Source organism: Microtus ochrogaster, chromosome 16 (genome assembly GCF_000317375.1).
Source record: "Microtus ochrogaster isolate Prairie Vole_2 chromosome 16, MicOch1.0, whole genome shotgun sequence".
NCBI classification, from domain to species: domain Eukaryota; kingdom Metazoa; phylum Chordata; class Mammalia; order Rodentia; family Cricetidae; genus Microtus; species Microtus ochrogaster.
The window spans coordinates 14,261,080-14,285,320 of NC_022018.1; the positions used below are offsets into that span (position 1 = coordinate 14,261,080).

At 44.1% G+C, this 24,241-nt stretch overlaps 1 protein-coding gene across 2 annotated transcripts in view; it reads right to left on the reverse strand.

Moving 5' to 3' along the window:
* The window catches only part of Prtfdc1 (phosphoribosyl transferase domain containing 1), a 109,357-nt gene that overhangs the window by 33,405 nt on the left and 51,711 nt on the right, over nucleotides 1-24,241 (reverse strand). For both annotated transcript variants that reach the window (XM_026782979.1, XM_013348970.2), the window contains exon 4: nucleotides 3,490-3,555. In XM_026782979.1, coding sequence (XP_026638780.1) covers nucleotides 3,490-3,555 — 66 coding nt within the window. The remainder of the gene's footprint in view (nucleotides 1-3,489; nucleotides 3,556-24,241) is intronic.

Sequence of the window (24,241 nt, forward strand, 5' to 3'; positions counted from 1 at the left end):
GGCTAGGGAAACCACTGCTACACCCCCACTGAAGCAAACGTTCTACCACTGAGCTACAGCCCCAGTTAGGCAAGTGCTCTCCCACTGCTACACCCCCAGCTCCAGTTATCTCCCCTCTCCCACCTTAGTGATGCAGTCTTTACTTCTGCCATCTTCCTTTTTAAGTTTCATTAATACTGAAGCCTTTTGCCTTCTCTTGGACACTCAGCACCCCTCTCCTCCAGTCCTACCCTAAATCAGCTGCTTTGATGTGTCCTTTCATAACTACCTTCATTAACTTCTGTTGCTCTCCAAAGCATTCTCTGTAAAGCTGCCAACGTGTTCTTAAAACACAAGCTGGATCCCATCACTTGCCACCAGAAGCCTTGCCAAACTGGCTTAGACTTAGCATTTGCCTCTGCCATGTCCTTGCTCAAAATGAACTGAAACTGTCTTCCTGATTTCTGCATAAGATGATGCACTCTCTGCTCATCCAATGTTTATTCCAGCCTGTGACGGACCAGGCTGCTTGCGACGCTTCAGATGAGATGGGGAACACAGTGGTCTCTGCGCACTGACCTCCTGGTGGGGAAAGATAAATAATAAAGTGCCTCCTAAGTAAGTGCTAACTTGTAGATTGTAGAAGGGGCTCTTCGGGATTGGGATCGCATCTAGATATATACTGGGCTGGAGGAAGATAGAAAGGCTTGCAGGTACCCACACCTGACAGCTCTGCAGGGGAACCATGCTGTACAGAGCGGATATTGGTTTTCAGGAAGAGGAAAGTGGGTTCTAGTGAGAAGGGTTAGCTTGTCCAGGGGGTTGGCAGGAAAGATTTAGCTAGTGAGGATTCCATACCATGAGGCCAGTGAAGTAAGACAACATGTTGGGGTTCTAGCAGGAATCGGACAGGACTTATTGTAGTCAGGAATTTGGCTCATCTTTACAGAATTTTAGCTGAACGTTTGCTAGGTAAACCACAAACATATAATTATATTTGAAAGTCAGGTAATCAGTGAATAATTTCTTAGGGTAAGTATGTCCCAAACACACATAAGACACAGCTACAGAAAATATGTTTACTATATACTTATATTGAACTTTTATTCAATATTTAAAGTTCAGATTTGACTGGGCTACTTGGTTTTTGTTTGTTTTTGTTAAGTCTGGCAACTGCTAATTAAGAGGGCACTGAAAGGTTCCCATTGGCAAGCAACTTGGCCCAGTTGGCATTTTAAGATCCCTTGGGCGAGTTTGTGGAGAACGGTTTGAAGGCTAGCGGAAGTCAGCTGGAGGCTGAAGTTCAGGAAAGCAAGGTGGGCTCGAGGGAACGCAAGGGTGGTTCAGCGGAGGTGGTGGGTTGGATTGGGGTGACCAGGGCTCGAAGTGAGAAGGGCCCATCTAGGAAGTTGCTGTTGGGAGCTCTGGTGTGGCTCCCGAGATTCTCAATTTCTAATTAGCTCCTAGGTGGTCTAACAGAACCTAGGTGTTGCTGACCTCGAGCCAGCAAGCTCCTAGAAATAACTGGGGTCCCAGGACCACTAGGGCTTCATTCCTGTTTATGTGAACAAAGTTGCATCGGAACACATCGCCACTAGTTGCTCTTATGATACAACAGGGACTGTTAGTCCACGCTGTCTAAAATATTTATATTTGGCTCTTTATAGAAAAATTTGCCTGCCTGAACTATACTTTTAGTAGTAAGGGTCACGACTTGGAAGACAGCCATGAAGGTAAAACGCGGATAAACACCCAGGCTAGCTGAAGATGTGATGGTTGGGGGATGGTCTGCCATGACTCACCTAGCCTTTCCCTCTGCTCCTGAGGTTTAGTCTTTAAAATCAAGTGAGTCTGTCAGTTGCCGAGTGCCTAGTCTTGTTGATTTACTTTAGAAGTTCTTGGCCGAAGGGATTTTACTTGGCACCTGTTTAAATGTATAGAAATAGAAATGTTTCTTCATAAACAGGAGGTTATAGATATAACTAGATAGCATCAGGTAGCCCGAAAGAAACAGTCCTGTCAACAGGAAGCTGATGTTGACTCCCGCTTCTATGCACTCTTGGCTAGTTGTCCACTTTCTCTTGAATTGTGCCTGCTTTCAGCAGGAGACACCAAAGCCAAGACCGGCACTGTCTACTGCCTACTGCACCACTGGTAAAAAGCCACCCCCCACAACCCCCACAGCTAGCACTCAGAGGGCGCACCTATGCCTGTCTATGAGGGAAATCGCTTCAGAACAAAATGGGAAGGGAGGAGGGAGGAAGCCCAAACAAAATCTTTGGGTTGTCATTTAATGGTCCTCTCAGCAAAAGCACAGACAAGTGCAGACTGTGTAGCGGTAACTGTATGGAAAGAACTAAGCTAAATGGCTTAACGCATTCTTCCAGGGTGTTGAATGCTATGGATTTCAGGAAATTGCTTCTCAGGAGTAGCTTCTTCAGGCCTTCCTGCTGCAGCGTAGCGACGCCAGATGCCCAGCAATGGGCTAATGCTAACAAGTTCACTGCAGTTGCCACCAGACAAAATTTACTGCTCCTGGAACCCACAAAGCTGTCTTCCCAGGAAGAGGAAGCTGCTTTCTAGTCAGGGTCCAGGCAGCTCAGTAGCAGTCCAAATATTATGATACGTACTTTTATTAAATGCGGCTGTTGTTCTGCTTTTCCCCATCTGGGGAATTGTTTAACGGTAACAGCTGCCAAGGATGAGAGATTAAGTGTGTGAAATAGACTGACCGATTTACTTAGAGAGGTGAAGTTGTTTTTGTTTATTTGGTGTGTGCGGGGTGGGGGTGGGGTCAGGCTAGATCAGGATAGTCGAAGAGAAACCAATGCTACACTTGCTAGTTGCTTCCACCCCCAGTGACTCTGCGTTCCAAATCACTCCAAGATCATCTGCTTAGGAAGCTGTCCTCCTCCCAAGCAGAATTCAGATTAGAACCCAAATAATCCTGTCACAACATAATTAGTCAAGGGCAAGTTTAGAACTCTAAATTAAAATACGTTTTTCCTTCACCACCCATCTACCGAAATCTAGTAGGTTTTATTCTTTGTGTGGGGGTGTGGGATGGGGTGGGGGTGGTAGCCCTTCAAAAAATGGCTAAAAACTGTACTCTCAAGAAGCGCAACAGCATGCTGTACGATTCAATGAACCTGTTTAAACGTCTCACCACAGTGTTTGCTGCAAAGCGACAGACAGAAATCCCAAAAGAGAAAGCTTCTCTCGGGGTAGAGGTGCCTCTGAGGTGAGTAGAAAGAAGGCCATCAAGGCCCAGGGTTTTGCTGTCTGAAATAAGACTGTAATTGGAAGCTCTGAGGATTTGGCCTGCAAGCGCGCCCTACACACGGGCTGCATTTGGGACAGCAGACATTATTAAAGGGTTTCACACATCTATTTGCATGAATTAGCAAACCCGGGAGAGCTGCTGAAATGCATTTGAAGCTCTGACCTGACATGAAGGTCACATAGACATCCCCAGAAGTGCACGCTTACAGAGAAGTTACATTAACAAACCTTTCCAGTCAGTGTTGAGAGATCCTCGTCTCCTATGATCTGCAGCTCGCCCATGGACCGGTCATTCTGCAGAAATTGGGGAGCGGGGAGAAAAGGAAGACAATGACTTTCGTGCACAGGAAAACTTGAAAAGCACATTTTGCCATCTTCTTGATTAACGGCTAGATTGTGCCTTGCAAATACAGTGCACATAGCTAGCAAGGGCTCACGGTTGCCTATGGTTACCAAGAGCCACTTTCCTGCAGGCTCTTGAGACAACGCCAGCTAATGACTGGCTGGTGGGGAAAGACTGGAGAGGGGGATGGACAGCTGGAGGGAGGACAGACAAACTTAATAAACCATAGATAGTACTGTCCTAAGGCAGACAAGTAGGGAAAGACATCACTTGTAGGCTTTTCTGAGGTGAGGATTGGGAGCTCCAGGAACGACTTCTAATAAACCCTAGCCATGGTTTGCAGTGGGGAACAATCCGATTCTGATTTCACAGGAAATGGAGCCCTCATCTGTTGTCTTTCCTTGGAAATTCAGCCCCTCATCTGATGACAAGAGCAATGCTAACAGACCGTGTGGTCAAGAAAGACTTGATCTTCTGACATAAGTGATCAAGCCTTAGGACCTGTCTGTAGCTCCAAGAATATGAGAACCAGGGAGATTTTTTTTTAATTTAAATCTTCTAAGCGTGAGTTTATCATTCATTGTTTACAATGTTTAAATATCGAACATTCCTGTGTCCTAAGAAAACTTCAAAAAGCAAGCAAGTACACAAACAAGCCAGCAAATCCTTGCTTTTTATTTTTAAGTATACATAACATGAATCACTTGGGGAAGAATTGAAGTGGAACTTGTTCTTTGCTTCTGCCTCTGCCTTGTGACAGACGCACATCAGAGGAACTGAAGCAGACAGACTCAACCAATCCGCTGCATGACCGAAGCAAGAATGTGGTGCTGTTGCAATGCCTTGATGGAAAATGATAAACTGGAGAAGACAGTTGTATGTGTGCCATTCCATGCCGCAGCAGGAGATGTCCTCGGTTGCTGATGCAGACAGCTATTCCGTTTGGTAGTCCAGCAGTCTTTCCCCTGTCTTGACAAGGACTTGCCTCATTTTGGAAGAGTCCATCCCATAGGGTCAGGCAGGGCCAGCCTTAGTGGCGTAGAGAGATCAGTTCTGCTGGAGGCTACAGTCAGCCTTAGAGTTTGCGGTCTCTCAAGCCACTTCCTGGAGGAATTTTCTTGAGCTGGCTTGAGTTGGATTCTGCTGCATACAGGCAGCAATTTCTGTAAGTATGTAGAGTCACTTTGTCAGGGAATTGGTTGCTTGGGAAAGGGAGAAATAACCCAAACACAAGAATGACAATTGTGCCAGTAAAGAACCTTTGTGTGACCAAAAAGAGAGCTACACGGTGAGACCCTCTGTCTGAAGAACCAAAATAAACAGAAGTGTTGCTAAAGTGTTTCCCTTTAGCGCAGTGTTGGAGGAGCATCTGAAAGTGAGCCATTGAGTTAGAGAACATTAGCAGTCTGACCCAGGAGAGAGAAGGGTCACTGAATACCCACAATTCTAGCCTTTTTTTTTTTTTTGGTGGTCCAGTCATATTCACAAGGAGTGATCATAGTGGCTAAGAACTTGCAAAACAATACCAAAGGGGGCTGGAGAGTCAGCTCAGCGGTGAATTGCTTTTGCAACACTCAAAGAGGACCCAATTTCTGTTCACAGACCACCCATCCAGAGGCTCATACAAGCAGTTTCAGGCATCTGACACTCTATAGCGGCCTCCAGGGGCGCTTGAACTCGTGTAGCATACACAAACACATCTATACATAAACCAAAGTCGTTTTTTCTTATTTGTTTTTTTTGTCTTTGTTTTTATTGAGCTATACATTTTTCTCTGCTCCCTTTCCTTCCTCTTCCCTCCCCTCCTACCTTCTCCCATGGTTCCCATGCTCCCAATTTACTCGGGGGATCTTGTCTTTTTCTACTTCCCATGTAGATTAGATCAATGTATGTCTCTCTTAGGGTCCTCTTTGTTGTACAGGTTCTCTGGGATTGTGGACTGTAGTCTTTTTTTCTCCTTTATGTCTAAAAGTCAGTCACTTATGAGTTACTACATATGATATTTATCTTTCTGGGTCTAGGTTACCTCACTCAATATGATGTTTTTTAGATCCAACCATTTGCCTGCAAGTTTCAAGATGTCATTTTTTTCCCCCTGCTCTCTGGTACTCCATTGTGTAAATGTACCTCATGTTCCTTATTCATTCTTCAGTTGAGGGGCATTTTAGGTTGTTTCCAGGTTCTGGCTATGACAAACAAAGCTGCTATGAACATAATTGACCACATGTCCTTGTGGTATGATTGTGCATCCTTTGGGTATATACCAAAAAGTGGTATTTCTGGATCTTGAGGTAGATTGTATCCTAATTTTCTGAGAAATCACCATACTGAAATCCAAAGGGCCTGTACCAGTTTGCACTCCCACCAGCAATGCAGAAGTATTCCCTTTATTCCACATCCTCTCCAGCATAAGTTGTCATCAGTGTTTTTGATCTTGGCCATTCTTACAGGTGTAAGATGGAATCCCAAAGTTGTTTTGATTTGCATTTTATGATGGCTAAGGATGCTGAGCATTTCCTTAAGTGTCTTTCAGCCATTTTAGATTCCTCTGTTGAGAGTTCTCTGTTTTTAGGTCTGTATCCCATCTTTTTTTATTGGATTATTTGTTCTTTTGATGACCAATTTCTTGAGTTCTTTGTATAATTTGGAGATCAGCCCTCTGTCTGATGTGGGGTTTGTGAAGATATTTTCCCATTTTGTAGGCTGCCATCTTGTCTTGTTGACCATGTCCTTTGCTTTACAGAAGCTTCTGTAGCAGAGTCTTAAGTCAGGCATTGTGATATCTGCAGAAGTTCCTTTATTGTACAGGATTGTTTTGGCTATCCTGTTTTGTTTTTGTTTGTTTTTTTTTTTTGGTTTACCATATAAAGTTGAGTCTGTGAATTTTGCTGGGATTTTGCTGGGAACTGAATTGAATCTGTAGTTTGTTTTTTGTAAGACTGCCATTTTTACTATGTTAGTTCTACCTGCCCAAAAGCATGGGAGATCTTTCCTTTTTCTGTTGTCTTCTTCAATTTATTTCTTCAAAGATTTAATTGTTCTTGTCATACAGGTCTTCCACTTGTTTGGTTAGAGTTACTCCAAGATATTTTATCTTATTTGTGGCTATTGTGAAGGGTGATGTTTCTCGGATTTCTTTCTCAGTCCATTTATCATCTGCATACAGGAAGGCTACTGATTTTTTTCTAGTTTATCTTGTATCCTACTACATTACTAAAGGTGTTTATGAGTTGTAGGAGTTCCTTGGTAGAATTTTTGGGGTTGCTTATGTAAGCTATCATATCATCAGCGAATAGTGAAAGTTTGACTTCTTCTTTTCTGATTTGTATCTCCTTGATCTCCTTTTGTTGGCTTATTGATCTAGCTAGAACTTCAAGAACTATATTGAATAGATATGGAGAGAGTGGAACCTTGCCTTGTTCCTGATTTCAGTGAGATTGCTTTGAGTTTCTCTCTATTTAGTTTGGTGTTGGCTCTTGGCTTGCTGTATATTGCCTTTCTTATGTTTAAGTATGTTCCTTGTATCCCTGCTTCTCCAAGATGTTTATCATGAAGGGATGTTGGATTTTGTCGAAGACTTTTTCAGCATCTAATGAGATGATCATGTGTTGTTTTTTTTCCTTCAGTTTGTTTATATGGTGGATTACATTGACAGATTTTCGTATGTTGAACCATCCTTGTGTCTCTGGGATGAAACCAACTTGATCATGGTGGATGATCATTTTTCCAGTATATTATTGAGTATTTTTGTATCAGTGTTCGTGAAGGAGATTGGTCTCTAATTCTCCTTCTCGGCAATGTCTTTGTGTAGTTAAGAAAACTTTAGAAAGCATCAAGGGAGAATGCTTTCTTATCACTCCAGAGATACAGGGTTCAACATGGGATGATCTGTATATTATAATCAGCTATGTTATAACCAAGAGAAACAGAATTTCAGGCCGAGGATAATCATAGCTGCATGCAACCACAAACCACAAGGCACCACATGGCTAGTGAGATTTGGATTAACAAATCAGAGTACATTTTCAAATTCTGTTATTCCACCCAACTGTCGAATGTTTATCTTTATCTTATTGGCTTTATATTTGTTTGTTAAAAACACAATGACAACAACAACAAAAACCATGGGCCATCAGAAAACTAAATACTGTACTCAAAGTCACACAGAGTGCTGCCAAATGAGTCTCATTTACAAAGACCTTTCTTAGTCCAAGTTTCTAAACATGTTTTTAATATTAGATTTGTCCTTAACCCATCTGGAAGTTATATCTTCCAAGTGTGTATATAGTCAATTATCCCAACACCCTTTACAAAATTATTATTTTCCCCTATGGTCTAGAAATGCTTGTTTTTAAAAGCAATTATTTTTTTTTTTTTTTGTTTTTTTTTTTTTTTTTTGGAGACAGGGTTTCTCTGTGGCTTTGGAGCCTGTCCTGGAACTAGCTCTGTAGACCAGGCTGGTCTCGAACTCACAGAGATCCGCCTGCCTCTGCCTCCCGAGTGCTGGGATTAAAGGCATGCGCCACCGTCGCCCGGCTGCAAAAAATTTTTTTATCCACATATAAAAGGATCAGTTTCTGTATTTCTCCAATCTAACATGTTGATTCTGGTATTAATTAGTCTGATATGCTCAAGTAATTAATTTGATTTCCCAATTAGTTATAAGTAATAAATAATAAATTAGCTTTTCCTAATATTAAAATTTTATTCTTATAGTCACAGTTTTAAAGTATGTCTTAATATAAAATAGGGTCTTGTTTTTTTCTCCCCCTTTTCCTGTTTCCTGTTTTGACTGTTTTTGTTCTTGCTCTTTCTCTTTGGGTTGTTTTCAATTGATAGGTGTGGAGCACTGGGTACAGAGAGTGGCGCATGGTCAGCCTCTGGTCTATCAGACACATTAGTTACTGTTTGATGGCAAGCACCCCAACACCACCACATATTGCCAGCTTGGTCTCTAGCTTGGTGGTCCTGGGAGGTGGTAGAACCTTTAAGAGGTGAAGTTGAGTAGACAGAGAATGTGTCACTGGGGGCTTGTCCTTGAAAGTGGTACTGGCACAATGACCCTTCCCCCCACGCTCTCTCATTTCCTGGTCACTGGGTCAGTGGCATTTTTTAGGATTCAGACATTATGCTGGCCTGCCCTATCATCTGGCAGGATGTACCCAGGCAGTATCCTGTCCAGCCCAGGGTCTTAGTCCATAGGCAGGTGCAAAGGTCCCTTTAAGAGACAAACTCAGCCCACTCTCTTCTCTCTTCCATTTTGCCATTCTCTCTGACGAAGCAGCTTTCTCTCTCCCTCTCATCTCATTCCCATTTTTTTCTTCCTTTCTCATTCCCTTTATCTCAAATAAACTCCACACTGAAACTCTGTCTGCGTGGCATATTCTCTCACGCCCCGCGGTCCTCACCGGCCTTGGGACGAGCGTACGAAGGACTCTCACACTCCTGTTTAGAACAGCTTTGCTGTGTGCTCCCCCCATAAGTGGCTGCCTCCCCACAGGTCCAAAAGCAATGGAACCAACCAGCCAGTCCTGGACTGCACCCTCAGAACCCTGAGTGAAAGCAAACCTTTCCTGTTTGTAAGCTGCTCATCTCAGGTATTTGTTACAGTCATGGAAGCTGATGACTATTGAACATCAAGATCACTTTTTCCTTTTAAATCCATTAGGAATCGGCCTCTTCTCAGGCACACCAGGGTCTGCAGCTACCTGCTTTAGTGACTATAAAAATAAGTGGCCTTTTCTTTTCATTTCATTTCTTTTTTCTTTTTTGTTTCTTTCTGGGACAGAAAAGGGAACCGAGAGATCCAAGTTCTCCATCTGTAGGCTTTCAAGCAACGTTGCTGCTTTCATTCCTGTCTGCCCTTAGTCCAGTTTTTTCAGGTCACAGTGGCAGGCTCCTGAGACTTTCAGGGAATGCGATGGCGCTTCTCTCAGCTCCTTGGCTGATGTTTCCCTTTGTGGGCATTCCACTGGTCTCTTTCTCTGGTCTGCAGCTCCAGTGAGTCTCATCAACTTATATACTTTCTAAAGCTTAAATGCTGACCTCCCCTGACCATGGAGGACTTCTCTTTCTCCTTTTAGTCCTCATGGACAAACATTTTATTTCTTTTATTTTAATCTGTTAGTGTAGGAAAAAAATCTCTATTTGAAAAAATAGACTTTCTGGCCTGAGTGGATACCTAACATTCCAGTAAGCCAGGTCATTCACTTGGTTAAGAGACCGCACCTAGAAAGGAGACCTCAATGGTCAGAATAACGAGTACTTTAATGAGATGTTGACTTTTCCTTCCTGTTATCCCCACCCCTCGGGCTATAGTTTGCAAGATTACACACACACACACACACACACACACAGACACACACACACCTCTTCTCTTCCCCAAGCATGCTTTTCTTAGTGCTTTGAGTTTCCCCAGCATTTTGAACATCTTCCCCTCTGCCTCATGGCTGCCTGTCAGCCATGTGCCTACCTCCATTCTAGCACAAGCAGCTCGGCTTTTTCCTCCTTCTCTTCTCCATCCTCTTCCTGTAGGCAGCAGCTGAAGTTGAAAGTTCCCTGCCTTGGTTTTCTTAGAAACTCTAACAAAATTGGTCTTGGAATTCTGCTTGGGTCTGTTCTTCAATTCTTTTATTAAGGAGACCAAGAACCCAAAGAAGGGGCCAAGATTTCCCACGCAAAAAATCTAGCAAGGCTTTAGGAGGGGATAAACTTAATTGTATAAATCCAGTCCATGTCTGTAGCCATGACCTATAGCTAATGGTTCTCAACTATCATATGCAAACTATCATAAGGAAGTAGGGTTGGTGTTTGCTTTAAACTGAGGTTACTCGTCAGCACTTCCTCTGACAGGGCTGCTGTGTTCTGTTGCTGGACCTTCAGAGCAGAGTTGTTCTGGCCTCATAAAATAAGCCGGGTGTCTCCTTCTCCACCCCATACAATTTTTTTTTGTATGAATGGGTTGACCAGTTCCACTAAGGTGCAGTAGAACTCAGATGAGGTGATGGAGCCCAGGTCCATCCCAGCTGCGCCTAGCAGGCATGGTCCCACCCATCCCTAGTGTTGCTACTTGCAAGAAGCACACAGTAGCTCTTGAGAGCAGCACGGCAAGGAGTGAAGTAAGGTACAATAACTGAAGTGGCCAAGAGAAATAAACATCCTGGTATAAATGCTGATGATAAAGGACGTGCGGACAGACTAAAACACTGAAGCAAATCTGACATTCACTGCTGTCATCCTTAGAAAAAATATTTGGAAGATTACTTTAGGTGACTTGCCTTCCAGGTACTGCTGCACCAGACAGTCCAGCGGGTGACATGAATCTGCACATCGCATTAGACGTCTTAGAGATCACTTAGTGAAAAACAAACTGAGGAAGAATGACTACTGAAAATATCCTGTCCCACTGAAGAACCAGAAGAGGAAAACCAAGCATATAAATAAACAGAAGAGCCATTCTCTAAGCCACGTGCAATTTGCTTTGCATCTCCCATGTATCCCCAGCTCTCTCCTCCGCAGATGTTGCTACTTGTTGCTTCCCCAAGCTCATCACTGCTGTGCTCCAGGAAATGGACAGCCATGCAGAACAGAAATATTTCATTCCATGAAATTTTAATGCCCACAGTGGAAACCTTCTAGTTAAGATGTTGCACAAGGCTCAAATGGAGTCCTTTCTTCTCAGTACATTTGATACTAAGCCAGATAATGAGGATGACTGGGCTTGTTCTGGTACCCCAGTTTTTTAAGCAAGGGCCGTGTGAGGTTGGACATGACTCTTAATTGGGTCCCTTAGTTATTTAAGCTGCATGGAATAGCACAGCACAGTGAGGATACAACACAGAGCCTCGTGTGTTATCTGTGCCTGTACCTGCTTCCAGCTGTGTAGTCTTGCTTGCCTTACTTACTGAATTCAAAGGAAAATGGGGGGGGGCAAAGTTCTATTGCTAAACCCAAAGGGCTGAAAACCACCATGCTAATGTTTGGGAATTTATTACCCCTTGACATTGTTTTATCATTTTGTCTGGTTTTGGTTTTCTGTTTATTTATTTAGTTTTTTTTTTTTTAAAGACAGGGTTTTATGTAGTTCTGGCTGTCCTGAAACTCACTCTGTAGATCAGGCTGATTTCAAACTCACAGAGATCCACCTTCCTCTGCCTTCTGAGTGCTGGGATTAAAGGCATGCGTCATCATGGGTTCCTTTTAACAAGTATATGAACTTGAAACAATTTCACCTCTCTGTACTTTAGTTTTTCTGTGCATAAAAAGAGTTCTTACCTCAAAGGATTATCCAGAGGGGCGGGCCAATTCCCGTGCCCTATGCATTGAGGAAAGTGCCTGACGTGCAGCAGTCAACAGGGCTTGCTGGACATCTGCCCGTGGCGTGCAGAACAGGTGCACCTGCTGTTTCTAAGACTGGGCCTGGGAGTTAGTCTTTGTTTGAGTTGCTCAATACACTGAGTATGTGTTAACTGTGTACTCTGTGGTTGTGGTCCACTGCCGATGACTGCAGCCCACAGCTGGCTGCCTGCAACCCGGGAGGCATGTGGTTAAGACCGGTGAGCTTCCAGTGGCACTCTGAGTCATGCTCACCACGGTTTGAAACAAGTTCTTCTGGGAGTTTCTTTGGGGTTCCTTAGTGACTCCCCAGATCCTAAGCCATAGTCCGGATCTTTATAAAGGTTTATTTGGTGAACATAGTTTTTATCCCCTTTTGCGATTTTCATCAGCAAAAACACTGGGGATCATGTTGGATTCATGCTGGTTTTCTATACTGTGGATAGATCAGTAGGTATGGAGCTGACCTTAGACACGCCTTAGAAGTGTACAAGGTCTGGAGTGGAGTTCAGTGGCAGAGTTCATATACAGTATGCATGAGTCACTAGGTTGGTCTCCAGAACTTTTAAAACAAGGTGGTAAAAAAATCTAGGTGGGATCTAATGTGGATGGGTAAGTTTCTGATTTTCCAGATTGAATTACATTATTACCTTTGGATTATTAAATTTTCTTAAATAAAAAAACATTTAAATAGATTTGTCTACTTGTTAACAAAACAATATTTTCCAAATATCAATGTTACAGAAAAATTCAATATTCACAAATGTTGACAAATACTATAAATTCCCTATTTGTGAACTAATTCACCACTGCTGATAGATACCAGCTGCAGAAGACCCTGGGTGTCAGGATTTATCATGGCCTTTGTTCTCTAAGTCATGGCTTCTGTTTGTTTGTGCCACATCTTGTCATCTTTTGTCATATGGGTAATTATTATTATTTATTTTATTGCATGTATCTCTGTGTGGTGCCTGTGTATAGGTGTTCACATGTGTGTGCCTACGTGCATACATGTATGTTCTCATACATGTGGATGCCCAAGTTTGATGTCACGTGTCTTCTTTGGTTGCTTACCACCTTCTATATCAAGGAAGGGTCTCTCGCTTGAGTCCACAGCTTGCTGATTCAGTTAGTATAACTAGTCAGCCTGCATTTTGGGTGCTGGTGTCACAGGCAGGCTGACATGCCAGCTTGGCATCTGTGTGTGTCCAGGGAATGCCAGCTCTCTTTCTCACACTTGCCCAGCAAGTGCTTTACTTACTGAGCTATCTCTTTAGCCTTGTAATTCTTAATTCAGTTTCTTGAACTTGACTTTTTTTGGGTTCCAACAACCTTTTACACACATCTGAGTGTTAACAAACCATGGCAGAATACTGTAGATGTTGAAATTGCCAAGACATGAACTCTTCAGGCCCTGCCACCTGTTTCCATCCCATTTGCAGCACTGTGGATAGCGCCTGGCAGCATCCAGTGACTGCTGAGGCCCAGAAGCATGTAGGCACAGCCTCTTGGCGTTTGCAGGTAGCATTGGTTTTTCTTGCTCTCTACTCCTCCTTCAGGCCCCTGAAGGGGCTCATTTTCAAGGGAATAAGATAAAAACAAAACCAAAATGATAACAAACACATATGAAAAAGTATCTATAAGACAGATGGAGGTTCAGAAATGACTCTGACTTTGGGCTTCATGAGAAGCGGAAAGACTAGGGACATAGAACCAGCCATGTACATCTCCTTGTTCTCATCACGAGTATACGTTGTATCACCTCCCAGTCTCCTCAGTATTTTTAAAAAGCTGAAACGCAAAAGCCAATATGAATATTGAGCAGTAAAGTAAAATTCATTGACTTTATTGCCAATAGTTAATGATACATTAAAAATATCAAAGTAGCAAGCTGGGTGGTAGTGGCACACACTTTTAATCCCAGCACTTGGGAGGCAGAGGCAGGCAGAACTCTGTGAGTTCGAGGCCAGCCTAATCCACAAGAGCTAGTTCCAGAACAGGTGCCAAAGCTACAGGAAAACCCTGTTTTGAAAAAACAAACAACAACAACAAAAATCAAAGCAGCAATAGTGATCAGGAGTGTGTGTATATGTGTGTTTTACATGCACAATTGAGTTCTCTTTGCGTTCCCTGAATTTAATGTACCTAACTTTGTAAACACGTTGTGACTTTCTTCCATATCTGAATGCTTTTGTTTAAGGACAATGATTGTTAATCCTTTGTGACTGGTGCGCTTTCTACCCCATCTTCAAGAGCGTTGCTGGTTAGCTAAGAGCAGCCCCAGTCAACAGAGCGAAGTTCTTGAGAAATAAGGCCTGTTGGATCAGAAAAAGGGACCACAATGACACGAACAAGCTGCAGACCAACAGGAATAAGGAAGGGTGGCTAGTAAAGCAGAGAAGGATGAAAGCAGAAGCAGCGCAGCTTCCGCTTAGCTCTAGACGATTCCAGGAAAGAGGAAACAGAGTTTCCAAACAGACCCAGCCTCCGAGCTTTTTATGAACCTTGTGTGAAACCTTGGCATGGGGGCAGGATAGCCTCCTGTTTTGAACCATGGTAGGGACTTTTGTTTTGATTTAAATTATGGTTTGAAAATCATGAAGCAGGACAAACAAGCTGAACCTCTCAACACATCTGAATGCCCACCCCACCGCACCCCCACCACTGCTCTCCCACACCCCCACATCCAGTGTGCAAACACACACACAGAGACTGCAGTAGAGTATACCTTAACACATAAATGGCCAAAGCCCAGTGATGGCTAGCTCTTACAGCACAATTTTCTGCAGCTTCATCCCCCCCTTTAAATAATGCAGGAATGATTTCTAACTATAACTTAAAAACCTAGCTAGAGCACTCAAGGCTTTGGGGATGAGCTTACTGCTACTATTCGGCCAAACAGACACAATGTGGACCTCTACCTGTAAGTTAGGGGAGCTCTCGGACCTCATCAGAGAAGGTTATCTGTGCAACAGATGGTGGTTGATGGGGAAGCTAACACCCCAACAGGCCAAAGTGAATAAGAGACTGTGGAGTGTTCAGCCACAAGTGGGATATCTATTTTACACCGCCCCCCCCCCAAGTTCAGGGACTATTGCCGAAGAAGGGGTGGAAAGACTGTGAATCTTAGAAGTTGGGGAGGACCAGAGCAAAACAGTGTCTTCTGCGAGCTTCAAGGAAGGATAGATAGGGGAGTCAGTTTTCTGTAAGGGTATGGCCCAGGTAGGTTGACCATGCTCTAGGAGGTACCTCATACCCAGAAGCATATGGACAGCACAAGTTAGAGTCCATGACCATTAAATAATAATTTTAAAAAGAGGACACTAGGTTGAAGGGTAGGGAGGTGGGGTACATTAAGGGGGAAGAGTTGGGGTGACTATGTATACAATGGTGAAATGCTCAAAAAGATCAATGAAAACATTTAAAAAGTAAAAAAATAGCCAGATTAACACCATTCAAACCTTAAAGCAGCTCATATACTTGTGTTAGGATTGCTAAATACGGCAGGGATAGGAAAGGGCCAAGGGAGAGCACCAGAGGAAGACGCCGTGCTGGGTAGAGTCTAGAACATTCTTTAGGCATTTAGACTAGATCTTTCTCCACTCCTGTCAGCTTCTCAGAGTCACCTGTAGTATCTCTGCTCACCTCCAGCTATTTCTAAGGACGCCATCCCTGCAGAATGAAGTCCCGTTTAGTCATGGAAATGTTTAGGCTGCAAACACCAGAACACAGACATCTGCTTTATTCTTTTAAGTCTCCTAAGGTTTTTAATTTGGTTTTGTTTTTTGAGACAAGGTTTCTCTGTGTAGTCCTGGCTGTCCTGGAACTTACTCTGTAGAACAGGTTGGCGTCAAACTCAGAGATCTGCCTCCCTCTGTCTCCTGAGTGCTGGGACTAAAGGTGTGCACCACATCACCCAGCTCCTCTGAAAGTTCTGTAGCTGAACAAGCTTGTTAGAATTGTGCAAGGTGGACTTCTCTGGAAATGAGCCTCCTCCCCTCCCTGCAGGACTGTTTGTGTTGAGGGTGGGGATGGAGGAAAGAACTGTGGACCTGGAGAAACAAATGGTCCTGTATTTTCCAACTGGACACCCTAAATCACCAGGCCAGGCTGCCTGGATAACAGAAGTAGCACCTGGGTCCTGGTCAGCAGGCCAAACCTCCAGATGCTCTGCACGCTGCCCCTGTGGGGCATCACCTGTGGTGTGGAGCTAGATGCCTTAGCTCGGCCCTGACAAAGCTAGCTACCTTATCTGTTTTCAGTATTTGGACCTTCATCTACCCCTGCCTCGGGCTAGCCTGACAGTCAGAATCATCAGCTAGGAATTTCCTAAGTGTTATCTATGCTGAGTACACAGCTGTCCCGGATCCCAAGACCTATGCAATATGGTCTAGAAGTTACGGTATATGTCTGTACAGAAACCTGCCCACGACAGCTTCACTCACAACTGTTAAACAACAGAGAGGTTCTAGTGAAGGTAGCAGAACACTCATGGCGCATCTAGACAGTAGGCTTTGTTATTTGGTGCAAAGAAGTGAGTTTTCAAGCCATGAAAATAGATGAAGAAAATTTAAGTGCATATTTCTCAGTGAAAGAAGTCACCCTGTGTCACTCTAGGTACACGGCAGATAATCTAAGTGACAGGATAGATATTCACGACAAGACAAAGCTGTAGACATAGTTTTTAAAAAGATTAGCTGAGGTTGGGGAGAGAAAAAAAAGCAAATAGGCAGAACTCAGGATTTTTAGGGCAGAAACCATTTCATATGGCACTTCCATAGTATTGATAGATAGAGGCCATTGTATTATTGGTAAAGCCCATAGAATGTTAAATGCCAAGAGTGAGTCCCAAGCCAGGTATTATGTCACACATTTTTAATTCTAGCTCTTGAGAAACGGAGGCAAGAGGGTTTCTGTGAATTCTAGGCCAGCCTGTCAGTGATATACAGTGAGGCTGTCTCATTAACACTCCACCTCCAAAACAAACAAACAAACAAACAAAAGAGTGAGCCCAGAGTCAACTGTGGGTGCAGGATGAAGGTAATACATCAACACGAGCCCCTGATTGTCATGAACACACTGCATTGGTGCAGGGTGCTCATAAGAGGGGAACTTTCTTGTGTGGGTGGAGGTGGGGAGGGGTTCTTTGTAGCTTCTGAGCAACTTTTGCAGGTACCTAAAACTGCCCTAAAAGCAAACTATTAAAAATTCCTTCTAGGTCCGGGAGGTTGCAGGGCAGAGGGCAGATGTGAGGGGATGGGGAGATGAGTGGGATCAGAGTGTAGGGTGTGAAATCCGCAGAGAATCAATAAAAGGAAAAGATTATTGCTAGATAACGGGCACTGTAACTAGCCTAACTGTGCCTCAGTTACTGTTTTGTTTCTATAACCCCAATACTGGGTAGAAACGAGGAAGTCAGGATTCTCCTTAGCTTTAGAGTTTCAGAGAGGTTTTCTGCCCATTAAGACAGGAAAGCATGGTGGAGCAGATCAGCTTATAGTGGCAGAAGCGCATGGCAAAGGCAGGCAGGAAGGTGGAGAGGATTGAAATAGCCAGGAAGGAGGGCCCCACTGCATGCAAACTTCCCTTCCAGCAGTGGGAGCCCATGACAATGTCATCCTTACCATCAACTGAGGAACAAACGTACAAAATGTGAGCCCAAGTGTGTGTGGGGGGTCATTTCACGTTCAAATCATAACACCTTGCTAAGTAACCTTGCCCAAGGTCTCCCAACTGCAAAGGAAGATAAACAAAATTTAAGAAGCTAGAGCACCCATACTGGGCGGCTTCAACTGCCTCTAACAATAGTTCCAGAGGTTCCACTGTCCTCTTCTGGCCTCTAAGGCACCTCATAAACATTGTGTAGATACAGACAAATGGACAGGGACAGAGTCATGAATAAAGAGTGACAGATTTGTCAAAGGATTTCTGTTTCCTCTTTCCAGTCGCTGTGAAGCTTCTGCTTGGGGGCATGCTTTCCAGCCTCTCTGGTCTGATCACAATCTCCCCATCTGTGGGACTCTGCATTCCTGCTCTCCCAGAGCGTCCTAGCACGTCTTTGTCACGTGCTGAAATTGTGGTTGTGTATCTCTCTTCTCCTTCCTTTTCCTTGTCTCTCATCTCCTCTTTTTTTTCGCTCCCCACCTCCCATCTTTCTGTCCTTCCCACCACCTTTTACTCTTCTTTTTCCACGCCAGAGTCTATAGAGCCCAAAGTGACCTCAGACAAGATCCTCCTGCCTCACCCTTCCAGATGCTCCACCATGCCTGGCTAACAGACTCCCAGGAAGTAGGGATGCTGCAGGACCATAGGCCACCCTCTGTCCATCTGTTCCACGTATGTCAGTCTACTGGCCAAGTTGAGTACACGCTCTGTGCTTTATTTGATGTCTGCTAGTGCACCCTCTACATAGAATGTCTCCCTGCAATAGCTCTGCCTGTGAAAACCGTAATCACTCGTAGACAGCCAGGTTGAAGTCGGCTTCATTATGAACCATTGCCTGACTTCACCTCTCCCATCAGCCTGCTTCCTTTCAGTCAGCACCAGTTCACAAAGCACGGTAGCGTCCTTCTCGTGACAACCTCTCCTCATTCAGTGTAGTTGTATCTGTTCACCTCTGCTTCGTTGAAGGGAACCTGGAGGTAGTTGGATAGCTGCATCCCATAGAGGCTCCTACCACCAAGATGGTCTGGCTCCTCCTGTCATTCACCATCTTGCCCACTCTTTGCTTTTTTATGGGTGGTAAAAGAACATTCGATTCAGCAGATATTTATCAACATATGCAGGGTAAGGACTTTACATATGACATTAAAGGAGGCATCATGATGACACAAAAGGAGAGACGTGTCGCTGTAGGACCAAAGAAAAATCAGCCCATCTTCTGCTTCTACACTGTGTTGTTTTCTGCATCCAAGAAACCAGTGTATTCCTGCATCCTGGGACACTAAGTTGTAATAAAGCATGTTGATACACACTTCCCAAGAAGTGTAGCTATGTCTCTGAAACTCAAAACAACCAAATTTAAGACGAGGTGGTGATTTCCAGATTAAATATGATCATATAAGGAGAAACAGTTCATGACAACCAATGATAATGATGGACAGCCTTCAACAAATCCGTGGCTGCTCCTGTGCGGTGGTCTGCCCGCTGTGGTGTGAGTGTTCATGCGCATCCCCGTGTATTGGTCGTAAGAGAATCACCAATGCACTGGTACCAAGAAGTGGGGCCTGGCAGATGGAGAGAAGGCTCAGTGGTTAAGAGGATGTGCTGCCTTTGCAGAGGACTAGGCTCTGATTCTCTGTATTCATACAGTGGTGCACAACCATTCTTTTTTTTTTTCTTTTTCTTTTTGATTTTTCGAGACAGGGTTTCTCTGTAGCTTTTGGTTCCTGTCCTGGCACTAGCTCTTTCTAGACCAGGCTGGCCTCGAACTCACAAAGATCCGACTGCCTCTGCCTCCCGAGTGCTGGGATTAAAGGCGTGCGCCACCACCGCCCGGCTGCACAACCATTCTTAACTCCAGTCCCTGGAGGTCCAGTGCCTCCTTCCGACCTTCACAGGCACAGGCCCATATGTGTACGTGGTACACAGATACACACACAGGCAAAAACACTCATACACATAAAATAAATATTTAAAAAAATTTTAAATATTTTTATATTTTGGTCTTTTGAAACAGGGTCTCTTTATGTACCCCTGACTGGCCTGGAACTCACTGTGCAGACCAGGCTGGCCTCAAACTCACAGAGATCCTCCTACCTCTGCCTCTCAAGTGCTGGGATTGAGGGCGTTTACCACCATGCCCAGCCTCAAGTGGGTCCTTATAAAGTGAATAGGTTTATTGTCCTTATAAAAGTGATCCTGAGAGCCACCACGTCCCTTCCACGGTGTGAGTACACAGACAGAAGGTGTGAACTGGGATGCAGTCTGCAGGGGTTTCCACCCAGTACTTCCCACCCACGGAACGGTGAGAAATAAGCTTCCTTGTTCGTAAGCTACCTGGCTTATGGTATTTTGTATCAGGAGCCTGAACAGATTGAGATGATGCCTTACTTGCTTCTCAAAATTAACTTAAGAAGCAAATGACCAATATGTTTATGAACTGAAAAAAAAAACCTAAGCAATTTTCTTTGGTAAAAACTTTTAACAGAAACTTTATTCATAATCCAGAGCTAAAAAGGAAAAGCAATTTATGTGAAATATACATAAAACAGGAGACTGGGGAGGCCAAACGCCAAGCGCTTCAGCGTCTGCTTTTACTCCTTAGATTATGGTTTGTGCTCAAACTTCTCCAAATATCTAATGATATATCAGCAAAATACAAGAGGCTCAATATACAAGAGGGTCGGAGGGCAGAATGCTTTGAGAGATACCTTTCATTAAAATAAAAAACGAAGTATGAGAAAAGCTGGCCCATTTGATGTAGGCATGCTGATCAGTGCAGGCTTGCAAATACTTTAAGTATTAAGTCATGTCTTCAGAACTGGGTGGGGTGTTGAGTTGTTACTTTTTCTCTTTCCCTGTGGAGGCCAGGGCTTGGAAAGCTGAAGACTACATGTGAAATGAGTTGGGTGGTCTTGGGAAAACTCTGTAAACACCATTGCTCATCGAAACGTAGCACCAGACTCTGCGTGCATCTCTCCATAATACCAGGCAGAAGCTGGACCCCAACCAAGTGCTCCAGGAATCCGTTATTCTCTAACAAGTGTGTTTGTGACCGCAGTGAGAAGAGAGTCTTTGGGAAACAGCAGGAAATGAGGCTGTTGGAAGCCTGGAAGATGAGTGGCCCACGGGGAGGAAGGACCATAGTGGAGTCTGGATGAGAAGGGCTGAGCTTTCTCCTTAAAGTGTAAAGAAGGGTCTAACGTAAGAAGCTCCTGGAAGAGGTCTAGGCTAGCCTGCCAAGGAGGAAGGCAAGGTATCTGGGGACACCTGTGGCGTGATCATCCTGATGGACATTCGTCAGTGTAGTGTCCAGGCTAGACAGGTTCTGTGCTCCGAAAGTCACATGACTCAGCAGGACAAGAGTCAGCAGCTGTGAACAGTAAGCTTGGGGCTTGACTCTTTCCGACAGGCATCACTAGCAATAGAGCACAGGCTCTTCCCCTTTGCCCTTGTTATATACTTAATGTAATTGACTGAGGACCACACGGCCCCTTGTTGAATGGGAGAGGGGGAAGAGAGAAGAGAAGAGTGAAGGGGAGATACTTCAAGCAATGAAGCTTTTATCATTTGTCACAAGAACACTAATGCTGGCATAAGGCTTCTGACGTCAGCCGTAGATGAGGTAGGAGGAACTCTGGGAATCAGGGAACTCTGGGAACTCTGGGAATCAGGCCCTAGGATCCCAGAATTCTACAGTCTTGGGAGCAGAACAAAGGTGTCACTTAGTGTTCCTAATGCTCCTGTAGACCTGCTGGCCCCCTCGATAGCAGCTTCTTAGATCAGGGCACCTTGCTCAGGTCCTGCTACAGTTTAATCTGACCTGTCCACCCATTGGCAGATGTTTGGATGCTTCGTCTCCAGCAGGTAGGAGACAGGAAACTTTGGGGATTGGGGCCTCGCTAGCAGAAGTATACACCAGGGTTGGGCTTTTAAGGTGATATCTGACCCCTGGTTCCTTTCATAGTCTCTGATCCCTACTGCACCGTGATGTGTGCAATCCTGTTACACATTCCTGCCACTGTGAACTAAATTGCCTGCCAGGCTCAACCCACTGAAATCCTTCTGTGACCATCAGCCCAAGTCAATCTCTTCTCCCTTAGGTTGTTTCTGCCTGGTATTTTTTAAAATTAGACACAGGTGACTAATACAAACCCCAGGCACACAGCTACCTGCAGAGGGAGGCAGCCCAGGCTTAGGAGGAGCAATCACAGCAGTGAGACGAGAGGGGCTGCATGAAGAGACCTTACATAACTGACTTAACTCCTGGGCATAGCAACGTGGCGTGTGGCTAGGTCATCAGCCAGAAGCTTCTTGAGCAGCAGGGGCTTTGCATCCTGACTCCCATCACCTGCTGGAACCTGGAAGATGTGCCTTGAATTTGTGATCCTTGAGAACTTTACAAAATCTTGTCTCAAAACGAAAAAGGCTGTGATAGAGCTCAGTGCTCAATCCCCAGCACTACGGAGTGGGAAGGAAGGGAGAATATGGCATGATTCCACGTACATTAACTCCTTACAGCAGATGGACTCATAGAAAGGAGAATGGTGGTTTCTGGGAACCTGACTCTCTCCATGGACCCAGAGCTTCCATTTTGCAAGATTAGAAAGTTCTAGGGTGTGCTGCACGACAAAGTGAATGTTCACACTGCCACTGCCCTATATTCTGACAACTGCTTAAAACACCCAACTTTATGTTACATGATCTTTTAAAAACCGCAATTAGATATGATTTTAAAATACCATTACACATTAGAATACTTTGTAATTTTTGACATCTGGTGAGAGATTACTAGAACAGAGGCGGGAAAATGTTGAGAACAATCAACTCATTAAGATCCCTCAAGAACTGCCCCAGACGGTAGAACTAGAAGTCTAAGCCATTGCAACGGTTATCAGAACGGGACTCTGTGTGTCCCAGCAGACATGTTGTGCTACCATGTCACAGAGAGAGCCATGTGGCAGGAATGGGGGTGGAGGAGCAGCCCACAGCTAGCAGCAGGGAAGAAAGAAGGGCTTCAGACAAGTTACCTCAGGAAAGGAATTCTGCCAACAGCCCAAGGGACTTGGAAGCAGATGCTTTTCCTAACTGAGCGTATTTGGAGGCAGCCAGATGACAACCTTGATTTCCGCCTCAGAGAGGCCTGAGTAGAGGCCCCAGCAATGTCAGTCAAGACTCCCGACCATGGAAACTGTGAGCTAATAAAAGATTTCTGTTGTAAGATCTAAAACCTGTGGTAACTGCTTATGCAGGAAAAAGAAATCAACACAGCTGGACAGGGGTGGTTGATTATAGACAAGACACTGCAGAAGACATACATGGAAGCTAGGTGACAGAGAGAGGACATATGAAGCTGGGCATGGGAACATGCCTGCAATCCGAGCACTGGGAAGTCAGGAGAACGTCAAGGCTGGTCTGGGCTACAAAGTGAGACTCTGCCTTAAAACAAACAAACAAAAAATCAAAACAAACCCACGATAGGAGGCTTCTGCCCAACAGCAACACCAGTGAAAAGTTTGACACACTGAACTATATGCTCACATGACCGTCAGCAGCACAAAAGTGCACACCCAGCAAGCAAAAATATAGCTCAAAACTGCGGCAAGAGGAAGGGCCTCCCAGATGAAGGCGCCGCATGGTCATCAACAAGCGAGCTTTGCCACAAACCTGTTACAGAGCTACCTCAGGCAGAAGGAACATGGTATCAGAAGGAAACCACTATGTGCAAAGAGAAGAATATCAGAAATGATTCCCGTCTCAATGAAAGCTGTTAAAGAGAAACTTCCAAAGAATAATTTCAGATTTATAAAAGGTTCAATGCCATTACAAAGGATTCCTGTATAATCGTCACCCAGTTTCTCATTGTTTAAACATCTCACACAACTCTAGTATGCTTTCCCCACAAACACTGATACAGTTTTGCTTCCATTAGTCTTTAATTAGATGTACTCTGCAAAGACATCTATTATATTATCAGAGTTTAAATGAATTGATTATGTTCTATAATCTAACATATTTAAGAAACAAAGATAACTTGAGAATTAAACACAGCTCAGAAGGAAAGCATCTAAACTTAAAGAAAACAAAAAGGGTCAGTCCATGGGCCCATTTCTAAATCAACAAGTAACAATATATGCTAACACAGTTTATAAAAACACTGACTCAACATTCTCTTACAATTAGAATATTAACTTCATTAATTTAGAATAGCAATTAATAATAATAGCTAAACTGATGATAGTTACTGGGGTAAGTTTTACTTATATAACCTCATTTTCTAGATGGGAAAACAAAATATTTCTAAAATTTCATTTTATTGTTGTTGTTGGTGGTGGTGGTCTTGCTTCCCTGCAACAGAATGAAGAAAGATATTGGTAATTTGGGGGTCAAAATTAGACACAGGATGTTTTAGGAAACCACATGGGTGGCGGGAAACTGTTGGCATTTTGATAGGGTGGTATCCATGGGCTGATAAGGGCGACATGAGCATGGCACTCTAGAACTGGAGGGGCCTCCAGGGCTTCTTCATAACCATGACCTGTTTTCCCCAAGAAATGAGAACCTGCAAACCAGAAAACACTAAGCTGGCCCTCTCTGCCTATCAAACCAGAGAACACTGAGCTGGCCCTCTCTGCCTATCAA